The following is a 12,475-nucleotide window of genomic DNA, read 5'->3' on the forward strand; positions in this document are numbered from 1 at the left end:
TCAATGTCACATGGTTCGGGTTCAAATTCGAGTTCGGCTACAATTAAGTTCAATTTGAATTCAAATTTTCTAATAAGGTTCATATGAGGTTTGCCATTAGGTTTGTTTATATACATATTTGAAATTTTGAAAATATATAAAAAATACTTAAAATTATATATATCTTTTATTTTCGTTTATGATATATATATATATATATATATATATGTATGTATATTCAAAGATACTTAAAAGTGAATATAATTTTTATATTCGTGTATAATTAATATCTATTTATAACTAGATTATATATATTAATAAATTTGTAATTTTCTATAGATATATGTTATATTAATTTATAATTTTTATAATAATAAAATTTATTGTAACAATATTCCTAATTCCTTCAATTATATAAAATTTAAAATATTCTAAAAGTAATCATTTTAATTATATATACTTAAAATATGTTAATTTATATTTATATATAGTATTTTTTTTTAGTTAAAATAGGTTAACTTTCTAACCTGTTCGTAATATTTTTATGTATAAATTACACCTTGCCTATCATTTTAGACTTGTAATGCACCATTTTAACATTTCAATGTATGGTAGTCTACCAAATCGGGAGTTTAACTCTCGTGTACTCGAGTCATCCAAACTCTATTCCAGACTTTTCAATGCCACGTGTCATATAAAGTCTTAAGCCGAAGGATTAGATGTGGATATTCATCCATGTTTTCCCAGACACCCATATTTCTGTTGCGAACTCGTGTATGGATATTTTGCAATGAAATGTGCATGTCGTCATTGTCGCAAGAGATGGAGGTCATTTGCCCCGATCCTTACACCCATTTATTTGACATTCGTTATTACTGAAATTGAACACAGAGATAAACAAAGTCATCATTGCCGCACGCAATGGAGGTCATTTAAATGTTAACCCCGATCCTTACAACCATCAATTTGACACTTGTTATTAATGAACCTAAGCGCAAAGATAAACGAAGATAAAGTCAAACATGCTCGAACCTCAATGAACCTTGATAAATTTTTTGATTTTCGCCAAATTCCAAACCTCAATGTTTAGTTTTGGCGAACCATGTGACATAGTCAGGACTTACCAAGATTGGAACATGGGTGATAGTGTTGTTAATATTCTTAAACTTAATTCTACTTGTTTCATCCTACAAGTCGCATCCTTCTTTAACAACTTGTTTAGATGTTTCTTAATTTTTCTAATATTGGGGATAAACCTCCTAATGAAGTTGACCTTACCGAAGAATGATTGGAGCTCCCTCACATTCCTTGGCTGCTGAATTTGTTGGATAGCGCGAACTCTCTTTGGGCCCCTCTGTCATTTGACACTATATGATCCAAGAGTTTTTCTTCGGTCACACTCAACACTCTCTTCTTGGGATTCAAAGAGAGCCTATATCTTTTGCATCTCTCAAAGACCTTACTCAAATGACTTACATGATCCTTGCAGTTCTTTAAGAACGCAGTGAGGTCACTGTGATAGACCTCTGTTATTCTCTTGATAATGGCTCAGAATTCAGTCTATTGCCCTCTGGAATGTTGTATTCACATTCTGCAACCTAAAAGGCATTCTAATGTATTCAAATGTTCCCACGTAGTCATGAATGCTGTCTTTGACCATTTCTCCTCTTTTACTAAGACTTGATTGTATCTAGAAAAACCATCGAGGAAAGAGATCATCTTGGATCCTGTGATACATTGCGCCAACATTTCCATGTTGGGCAGAGGATAGTTATCCTTGGCAGAGACCATATTGAGATTCCTAAAGTCTACACACATGCGGATTTAACTAATTTTTTCCCTTGTGACTACCGGATTGGAAACCAAAGTAGTGTGTTTGGCAGGGGCAATGATTCCTGTATTTATCATATTTTCGAAGTCTTGCTTAACTAGAGGTGCAAATTTGGGATTTATATTTCTTAGCTTTTTCCTAAAAGGCTTAGAACCTTCAATTAAAAGGATCGTGTTCCAAATGACATAGTTCTTGTATGCTTTGAGGTCTTCGTAAGACCACGCAAACACATCTCTTAACTCCATGACCGGATCTTTTATCTTACTAAGTTTCTCTTCAAGGTTGATGTGACTTCCAACCTTGATCATTTTAGGATCAAGGTTGATAGAGGGACAGGTTTCTTAGAAATCTATATCTTCATTTCGTGAAAATCTATTTGCCAACTAATGGTGCTTTCTGTTTCTAATCTCATCTTTGGGTGTAAACTTTGTGTTTTAGACCCAATTACAGCGTACAAATTATTTCCTAGAGGAAAAGTGGTTGGATGAGGATCCCAAGTGTTAGTCTTCATCAAGAAGTTCTATTTGTTTATCATTGGCCCTGTGAGACCAATGTTAATGATAATCTTTACATGGGATATTACTACAACATATTGTGTTATTCAGTCATGAGCGTTACTAATGCATGTTATTAGATGTTAGCACATTTCTTTCCCAAATATTAGATTTTGCTGAAACATGCTCACATACATGATGTGCTGTTCATAGTGTACTAATGGATAAGTGAATGCATCATTCATTTAGCATTTGAACTTTACATTGCTCTTCTTTTGCATCTTTGCTTTTACATTCAACCTCTGTTCAAATATTATGTTTTATATGTTTCTTTTAGATGAATGCTGTTCTGGAGAAGATTGCTGCATCAGCCCGGGAATTGGGACATTACCATTCAGGTGAAGGTAAACAAATCATTCTCACTGAATATTATATGGCTTCTATCTGGATGGTTTGTCAATAGTGGGATGTAGGTATAATGTGCGATTCTTGGAGTTCATGATTATATAGTATGATATATGTAGCTTTGAGTTGTGTGTTTTGTGAAATGGAAGCTTGTTAGTTCACATACATTATTTTTGTTTCTTTCTTGTCTGGAGTTAAGTTTGATTTTTATGTGCTTTCATTGTCCTAGACTTATATTTTGATTCTGATTACAATTTTAACAACATGATAATGGTAAACCTTTTCATTGTTTGTGAAGACTTGAATCTTGCTTTTGTTCGTGTTCATTAATGGTGTTTATTTTCAGGACCTTCATTTCTTAAATCATTGAATTGACAAAGGACTTTTTATTCTTACCAAGAGAATGTTTGACTTTCATAGTTATGTGTAACATAGTTGAAATTGGAAACATGGTAAGTGAACGAGTTTTTATAAGATCCTTATTTAGTCTGTTTAGATAGGTGGGATGAAAATATAAATGGATATTAAGATTGAAAGGACTTTGTACAGGGAGGTGTTAACTCTGTGGGGCAAGTGGATGACACTCGATCAAGCATCCAAAAACAAGAGATCAAGTGTGGAAAACTCAAGAGAAGAAGCCTATCATCAAGCGAAGAAAGGTGGATAAGAAGACAAAATTGTTTTGATTTGTTTTGGGGCAAATACCTTTCACACGTGTGAGGAAATCTAGTGTCATCTACTGCAAAAGAAGCCGACGTCATCTTAAAAGACCAAATTAAGGAAGAAAAACAAGTCATCTTACAAGCTGAATTACTGAAGAAGGAGACTCCATCTAAACGAAGGGAATCAAGGGATAAAAGATTAGTGTTTATCCCTCACACGTGCTGCAACTAGGGTTTCTGAAGAGGCCGAGAGTTGTAGGTCTGAGTCAATAGGCCGAAATAAGAAGGGAAGCCGAGATCTATGGTGAAGCAAGCAATTTGACTAGCATTGACTCGAGGAAGAAGAATTTGTTCAAGGAATCCTTGTGACTTAGTCTTGTAGAGGTTAGAAATTCAAGGGTCTTGGTCTTGTAGAGGTTAGTAAATCAAGGGTCTTGGTCTTGGAATTCATAACTTGAAGATTCTATAAGAAGAAGAATTTGTTTGGGTTTTCCTCAGAAGTTGGAAAGGTTTTGGCCCTGGTTGATCGCCTACATTTTGTGTTCCTTAACTCATGCTCATTTATGATTTGATAACTGTTTGATGATAGAAAATGCAAAGCAAAGTTGCGTAATCAAAGTGAAAGAAAGAAGTTAATAAAAGACAAGGCAAAGTTGCATCACAAGCAACTAGCATTCAAGAAAAATTACTTCATCCCTTTGCCCTAGATTTCTCAACACCAACAATTCATCTTTTAAGTTTGAATAGAGATTTATAGGTATGCTAGCCCTTGGCCTCCACGTTCACAGACTGTGGAGAAGAATCGACAATGTTTGGATTTCGAGGTTTCATTTTATAGGGTACTTTGCAGGAGAGTTTGGGCCGGTGATTCATTTAGATACATCATTTATTTTAAAATCTTTCAAAAATATAATCTCTCTCTCTCTTATGTTATAATGAAATTTAATATGCTAGCAAGAGGAAATTGTATTTTGGAAATAGTGTAAATATTTGTAATTTTTTGTGTAGAATTGGGGTTTTATTTCAAATTTTGTATATATTGGATATTTGGGCTCTAAATGTTTTCGTTTTGTAGGTGAGGAATCAAGCTCTTGAAGAGAGGAAGGTTGATCCAGGCCCTTGAGTGTAAGATCTAGCCCTTTCGAGTCACTCTTGCCCAATGTTTGCCCAGGGAAGGAAGCCTTCCAACCCTAGAAGAAGGCTGCATCCCTTGGAGGAGGGTTTTATCACTTTGTGAGGGCCTTTTCTTTTGTTTGCAGGGTCTGAGTGCACTTGAAGGTAGCCGCAAGCAAGGTTGTGGGGGAGCGTCCCCCCGATCCCCATCCCAATCTGCGCTCCGGCCAGGAGAGACTTCGGAGCGGGTTGGGAGCACGCTCCCTAACAAAAAAAACTGCTCCCTGTTTTTTGCAAATTCGATTTAGGGAGTGTCGCTCTTGTCGCTTCGGGAGCAATTTTTCCAACCCAGGAGCGGTCGCGGAGTGATTGCTCCCAACCGCTTCCGGGTTGGAAAAATCACTCCCGTCCGACGGTGAGCGACGCTCGCGCGGCGTGGGAGAGGCAACGATGGCGTGGAGAAAGGAAGGGGAGGGGAGGGAAAAAAGGGAGGGAGGGGAGGGGAGAGGGGGAATAAATAAACTCTCTCCCTCTCATTATTCATTTCATTTCTAAGAGCAAGAGAGTGAGAGAAAGCAAGAGACTGGGAGGGAGCAAGAGAGAATTTGGAGTAAGGAGAGGAGTTGGAAGAGCTTGCATGGGGAGATTGGAGGCCAAAGAGGTAGGATCTATACTCTAATCTAACAATTATTTTTTTATGTTCATTGCCAATTAAATAAATAAATTTTTGTTCTCTATTTTCCATTCCATTTTTTTGCAGATTCAAATCTTCAAATTTCAAACATCATGGTTATATTTCTTGGCATTTTCTTCTTCTTGGTTCATTTCTTGGTTATTATGGTGTTGGGGAGTAGAAAAAGGAGTGATGAACATAAAGAAGAAGGGGATGAAGAAGTGGGTTATAGTGGATTTGATGAAAACCCCAGAGAGGAGTACCTTGTTGAGGAGGAGCTGGAGGAGAGTGAACATGTTTCAACTCAAAAAACTAAACAAGACCTAACCCCATTGTGGAAATATGTTACTAGGCTTGAAGTAGGGAAAGGGGGTGGAACCACTAAATTTCACTGCCCCCATTGCAACAATAATTACACAGGTTCATACACTTGTGCCAGAAAGCACCTCTGCGGGAAAAGACCATGGGATGGACATAAACAAATAGGAATCAAAACTTGTACAGGTGTGTCAGCAGCAGAGAGAGCCAAATACATAAGGGAAGAGGAGGAAGCCCAATACAAACCTAAAAGATCAAAGGGTTTCTTTGAACCAATCTCACCATCACATGCACAAAGAACTCCTTCAGCATCCTCCTATGGCAGTGGATATGGAGGCACAGGGTCACCAAACATCTCTTTAAGGCGTAGGACCATATCAGATTTTCTTGATGAAGGGTGTAGGAATGATGTGGATTAAAAGATTTACCGGTTTCTCTATGCATGTGGGATACCATTCAATGTTCTTCACTCACCTTATTGACATGAAATGGTTTTTGCCATAAATGATGCCCCCAAAGGATACAAGAGCCCTGTGTATGACAAGGCTAGAATCGTTGGACTTGATCATGAAAAAGCAAAAATATCACATTCTTTGAGTAGAATGACAAATTCTTGGACTGAGCATGGGTTGTTCATTGTATCTGATGGATGGATAAATGTAAAAGGTAAGCCATTGATAAGTGTTCTTGCTGTGTCTGTTACTGGTGCCATCTTCCTTTTAGCATATGATTACTCAGAGAAGTTCAAGATCGTCATCAACATTGCAGAACCATTACTTGAAACAATTGAACTTTTTGGGCCATACAATGTCATCCAAGTCATCACAGATAATGCTGCTAATTGTAAGGCAACGGGAACAATTATTGAGGATAAAATACCCCAATATATTTTGGTCTAGGTGTTTGGTTGACACAATGAACCTTTTGATGCATGATATTATTAAGATTAAAAACCAACAATACATATGGATTGGTGATTGTACAAGAGAGGCAAACAAATGATAAAATTTATTACAAATCATAGCAATACTGATGGGCTTTTCCGTAGTCACTCAAGATTGGAGCTGTTGAAGATTGCGAAGCTAGATTTGCTAGCTATTACCTCACCTTCAGGTGCCTTTTGAAGGTAAGAGAGTCATTGGCTAGCATGGTATCAAGTCCACACTGGCAGATATTAAAGGAAAGGGCTACAAATGCAACTAATATGCAAGGTTTTGAACAGGTGGAGGAGACCACTCTTGATGGTCAGTTTTGGGCATGTGTGAGGCAAGTGTTGGAATTCACCAAGCCCATTTATCACATGATTCATTTTGCAGATACATATAAACCAGTGATTGGGGAGTTGTATGAGCAGATGGATACCATGTTAGGGCAAATAAAAGATGTTGTTCAGAAAAATGATCCCAACTTGTATACATTGATTCACAATTGTGTGTGTACACAGTGGAATAAACTTAATGTTCCACTACATGGCTTGGCGTATATCCTTACGCCAAAATACTACTCTCCAACTTGGTTGGGCCAACCTGCACCTGGGGGTGGGGTTAGGGTCAAACCCCATATGGATCTAGAGGTAGTTATATGATATATGGAAGCATTAGACAAGTTGGTACCTGACAGGGAGGAATGTGCTAATGGTGTCTTGAATTAGGCAGATACTTCGGTTGCACTGGTTTGTTTGGTTCTTTGCATGCAATGGAAGATAGAGACAAATTTGATGCTCTCACATGGTGGGAAGCATATGGCGGCATGGGACTTTTGCCAAAATTGGAAAAAAAGTTCTCTCACAGGTTGTAAATACTTCTTCTACAAAGAGGTGTTGGAGCACCTACAACTTCATACATAATGTGAGAAGAAACAGACTTAATGAAAACCGAGCAGAAAGTTTTGTTTATGTGCACTACAACTTGAGGTTGTTGAGTCACTACTGTGATTGGGCTTGTGAGGATCCAACATATAAAATTTGGGACAACCACCCAGAGGACCATAATTTGGAGGATGGCACTATACATCTTGTGGAACTGGAAGCAAAACTTATTAGAGAGGAAGATGAAGCAACAACCATGCCACCCCCACCATCCAGTAGCAGTGCTCGAGTTCCAATTCTTGCTCCTTTGTTGTTGCCGCCTCCATGTACATCCTCACGTGGAGGGCATGTGGCTTCTGGTTTTGGTCGTGGGACTGTGTAGGAGGGGACTCCTAGAAGACCACCACGACCTGCTTAGAAATTAGACATTATTCGTGGTGGCAAGAGGAAGATGTAGATGACAGATTTACTTTTCTTTTCTAGTTTCTAGTAGTTTTTACAACTGTTGACTCGTTCATATTTATTGTGATATTTTTTGTAAACAATATATGACAATTTATGTTTGAACTTTGAAGTTTGAAGTTGGCAATTATAACTCATTGGTAATGAATTATGAATATGATGCTTTGTGAAAGTTGAAAGTTTTTTCATTTCATTTAATTTTATAACATTTCATTTTATGTTAGATATTATTTGTTGTAATGGTTACACTTAGCTTAGAAGTACAACTTTGGTGATCAATGTGACAAATGTTATATATTGAATTTTGAAAGCTTGAAACTTTAAGATTGATGAATCATAATTCATGAGACTCAATATGTTGTATGTTACTAACTTGTGGACGTGGTTGATGAAGATTATAACTTCTAGATGATTGTTGTTATATGATTCAATCTATGTTTTTTTTTGTCTAATTCATCATTCTACATGTTCTTGTTGACATATATGCATCAAAGTATAAAAAATATATATATTATATAAAAAGTGCTCCGGGATTCACTCCCAAACCGGGAGCTTCTGAAAATGTCACTCCCACTCCCACTCCCAAGTAACGTTGGCCGCAAGCCTTAGGAGGGCTCTCTTCCCCAATGGTAGGCTCTAGAAGCCTCTTCTCTCCTTTTCGCAGCCTCTAGGAGGCTTGCCTCAGGCCTTTAAGGGCTTGTCGCCCTAGGCCGAGCCCTTTTAGGCCTCTTCTCCCCAACCGCAGGCCTATTTGGCCTTTTTTCCCTAGGTCGTAGCCCTTGTAGGGCCTCACTTCCCTAATGTTGAGTCTCTGTGGTATGTTTTTTGACTTTGGTATTTTATTTTTACCCTAGCATTGTTTTTTGCAGGCTTGGGTAGGTTTTCTTTTGTGCTAATAGTTGTGGTTGCAGGTCGGCTCAAGTGTTTGGCAAGGGTTTGAGGTAAGCTACATATCATTTTTGCCATTGATCAATATTTGTGTGAGCTAAATCCTTGTTTTGAAGGTTGATCTAGTTATTTAATGAGTTTCATCTCACTTAGGAGGTCAACTAGTCATCAAGTAAGACCATAAGGCCTAAGGTTTTGCTCTCTAGCCTTGTTTCTTGCTCACTGTTCTATGAATGAGATCTGACGTATGTTGTTGACAGTTTATAAAACTGATCCATGCACTCTTGAAAGCCTTAAAAAGATACTCATATAATCCTATAACCATTGCATCACAATCTCAAGTGACAAGCCAATTCTTGTGCTCTTAGGTTGATAAGTTTCTAGCAGTTTTGGAAATCTGATACCTTTGCTTTTGAAGTCTAATAGAAGTATTTGACAGTTTTAAAAGGTCTCCTAAAGTGGCTCTAAATCATAATAATTTATTTCTAGCCTTAGTGGCCTTGTCTCTCTTATGTTGGATCATTTGCATAGTGTCGATCTAGTGGGTACAAGATCTCTCAGTGCATTTCATCATTAGCATAGTTTTGTTCTTGTTTCCTTTTGCATCTCAAGATTGCATCTAAGTGCTCTCTAGTATCTGAGCAATATTAAAGAAATTGTGCTCAATTATTGTTTTCTAAAGAAGAATCCAATTGCATATCTTGTTGTGAAGCTTGAATAATTGTTAATACTCTGAAGTGCTCTTGATCAGTGTTGCACGAAGCGCCCCCCCCCCCCCCCACAGTTCCAAGCCCCGAAGCGCGTCCCGTACGGAAGCGCCGCTTCGGCATTTTTTGCCGCTTCCTGGACTTTTAGGAAGCGTGGCGCTTCTGAAGCGCGCTTCGTATGACGCTTCGGGTGTCGGAAGCGCGGCGCTTCGAAGGGGGAAGCGTGGAGCTTCGGAGGGGGAAGCGTACGCTTCCGTATGCTTTCTGTACGCTTCTGGAAAAGATTCCGGAAAAGCGTTTAGAAAATCATTTTTTTTTCAATTTTTATTTTTATTTTTGGTGAGTTTGCTTGTTGGGGGTGGGTCCACCTTGGGTTAGGGTGACGAATGAAGGCAAAAAAAATATAAATATAGCAGATGCTCTCTCGTGGTAATGTTAAATTCTTAAAGTAAAAGTGACATTCTCCTTTATTTTTCATTTTCATCCTTTTACTTAAATTTTTAACATTACCATGAAATGACTCAGGATGTTTGAGAGTGGTTCCAGCCTCATTGGACTTCATATGGAGAAAATAGAATTTCATATCCTATTCAAAATTCAGCAGACTTAATAGTTTTCAGGAATTCAGGATCAATGGGATTGTGGCATTTCATTAGATTATATCAAGTATGAAGGTATGCGATTAGCATTTAATCAAGAGCACCAAGCCCTATATGTACCTAGTGTTGGTGGTGTTAATTGTTGAACTCCTTTGTCACGTGGCACGCCCTTAGCAAAAAATTACCTTTCAATCAAGTCAAAATCATTGATCAAGCATCTTAAGCTTTTTCTACCATATTTTAAGTCTTGAGTTAGGTAGTTTGATCAAAATTGGGCAATGTTGACTAATATCCCTAGACAATCGAGGTAGAGGCAAAGGCTAGACAAGAGGAGAAGAATCTAGATTCTAAATGGTTGATGCTCGAATAATTAATCATTAATGTACAATGGATGCCATATCTATCTTGATTTATGCAAAAATATGCATGTTTTCATGTCTTCTACAATTAATTTGGTATTTGGGATGTTTGTTTTGAGTATAAATGCAAAAAAATATTAATATATATATATATATATATATATATATATATATATATATATATATATATCTATATCTATATCTATATCTATATCTATATATATATATATATATATATATAGCAGACGCTTCCGCGGACGCTTTGCTTCCTAGATTTTTGGAAAATGACGCTTCGGCGTCCCCGCTTCCAAAAAACTCTTCCGCTTCGCTTCCGCTTCATGCAACATTGCTCTTGATATTAGTATTTTCTCGAAATAGCGCATTGTGGCAAATTGCTAAAGTGATACAATATTGTTCTTGCTTCTTATTGTGATCTTTTAAAGAACATTGTGATTGCTAATTGATAAAATCACTTTATGCATCTTTTGAGCATTTCTTATTGTCTCACTTGGTTTCTAATTTGCACATTGAATCAATGCTTCTTGCTTTTCATTGTCATTATTTTAGAGCATTGGTATTGTTAAGCCATTGAAATTGGATAGTCTATTGGAAGTTGCTTTTCTCATTGTTTCATTGAATAAATTAGTTTTGATGCACTTTAATTAGCAAATCAAGTGGTCCATTGCCACATTTGCTTTAGTGAGATTTGTTCTTGCAATTGCTCTTCAAGTACTTCTTTTATGCTATCGACTTCATTGGATCTTAAGTAATTGAACTTGAAGTACTTAAAAGCCATCTAATAGTCTCACTCAAAGCTATCACTCATATGTTGCATATCATTCTAGAATTAGAATTGAATCTACAAAACGTACCTCCAAGCATCAGCTTGGTTGATAGAAAGATAGGACCCCCCTTTCTCTTGCCTTGCGACGCTTGATCCTTGCACTAAGGTTATAACAGGTTACCTTGCAATTCCTTGTGTACATCCCTTGTAGGAATGGAGGCACCTGGGTCAATACAGATCCAACTTTCTATTCATTTGTGGATCTGGGCAATCCAGGAGTGCTGGTGGTTATTTACCAAAAGGGGAGAATTCATTGACCATTCGTTCACTGGAACCAGAAGTAAAGGAAGTGTGAGGCCATAGCCTCCTTCCTGTGGGCATCTTTCTACAACCTTCTTGCGAGACTTGCTTCAAGACGACTAAATTGAGGGTTATCATCTAGAGTAGGCATCCTAATTAAAATTAACCAAGTGCTTGCATCTCACTTTGTTTGTAGGTGTTGCATCTCATATAGGATAGTTTCTCATCCTAGCAACAACTGTTGATCCTTTAACTTGGTATCTTAAATCACATTGTGCAAGTAATTTCAAATTTGACTTCTAAGGCATTGGTCTCCAATTGATAATTTCAATAAATTTAATCAAGTTGTGCTAAATAATTAAACTTGCCAAATTATCCTTAACCAAGTTGGTAGGCCATTCAATTGTGTCTCCCGAACTCATCATCTCATTCCTAGGGACTACCTCATTGCCGAGATCAGAGTGACAACCTGTGCCTTGAGTGTTGTCACAATCTCGTGTTCAATTTGAGTGACAACACCTGCCATTGGTGAAAATCCATAAAGAGCATGGGTTAGTCGCTGCGGTGACAATAGGTCACATGGTCTAGTGGTTGCCTTTAAGGGTATCTCTCTACAAAGCCTGCTAGATTTGCGGCAACATGGTCTTTGTGGATTGTTGATCCTTATGTATTATTTTGTAGCTGGTAAACTTATAATGGTAAAGATCCTATAATAGAAGGATGGCTTAATAGTTGGGTTCTTTTGTTATTGGGCACCCAAATATGTGCCATATTCTTGTTTTCATCATTCATCAATTTAGTTGGTGGAATCAACTAGGAAGCATGAACGATAAAACTAGGATGAATCAGAGATAGAATTCAGCATTCTTTATCTTCCAATGCCAAAAGGATGCCTATAACAGCATTCGATACATAGGCAGAAGAGTCGAGTGTGACTTGCAACATAGGCAGCCAACTGAGGGAATTGACCCTTAGACCTTCTGCATGAAGCTTAAATCACTTAATCACCTGAGCTAGCCCACAATATTGATTTTTATATTTATATTTTTATACACACACACATACACAGAGAGACATGATATAATGTGAGTATT

The 12,475-nt window shown here is 37.4% G+C and overlaps 1 protein-coding gene across 2 annotated transcripts in view; it reads left to right on the top strand.

Moving 5' to 3' along the window:
• The window catches only part of LOC149197816 (AUGMIN subunit 3-like), a 332,310-nt gene that overhangs the window by 100,102 nt on the left and 219,733 nt on the right, over positions 1-12,475 (top strand). The window contains exon 5 of one of the 2 annotated variants that reach the window (XM_089405979.1): positions 2,642-2,702. In XM_089405979.1, coding sequence (XP_089262105.1) covers positions 2,642-2,702 — 61 coding nt within the window. Of the gene's footprint in view, positions 1-2,641; positions 2,709-12,475 lie in introns of both variants that reach the window. The other variant, XM_089405977.1, reaches the window with a different exon arrangement.

The sequence above is a fragment of the Pinus tabuliformis genome, chromosome 2_2 (assembly GCF_031772625.1).
Source record: "Pinus tabuliformis cultivar Carrire ecotype Pingquan chromosome 2_2, CPIR1, whole genome shotgun sequence".
Classification (NCBI taxonomy): domain Eukaryota; kingdom Viridiplantae; phylum Streptophyta; class Pinopsida; order Pinales; family Pinaceae; genus Pinus; species Pinus tabuliformis.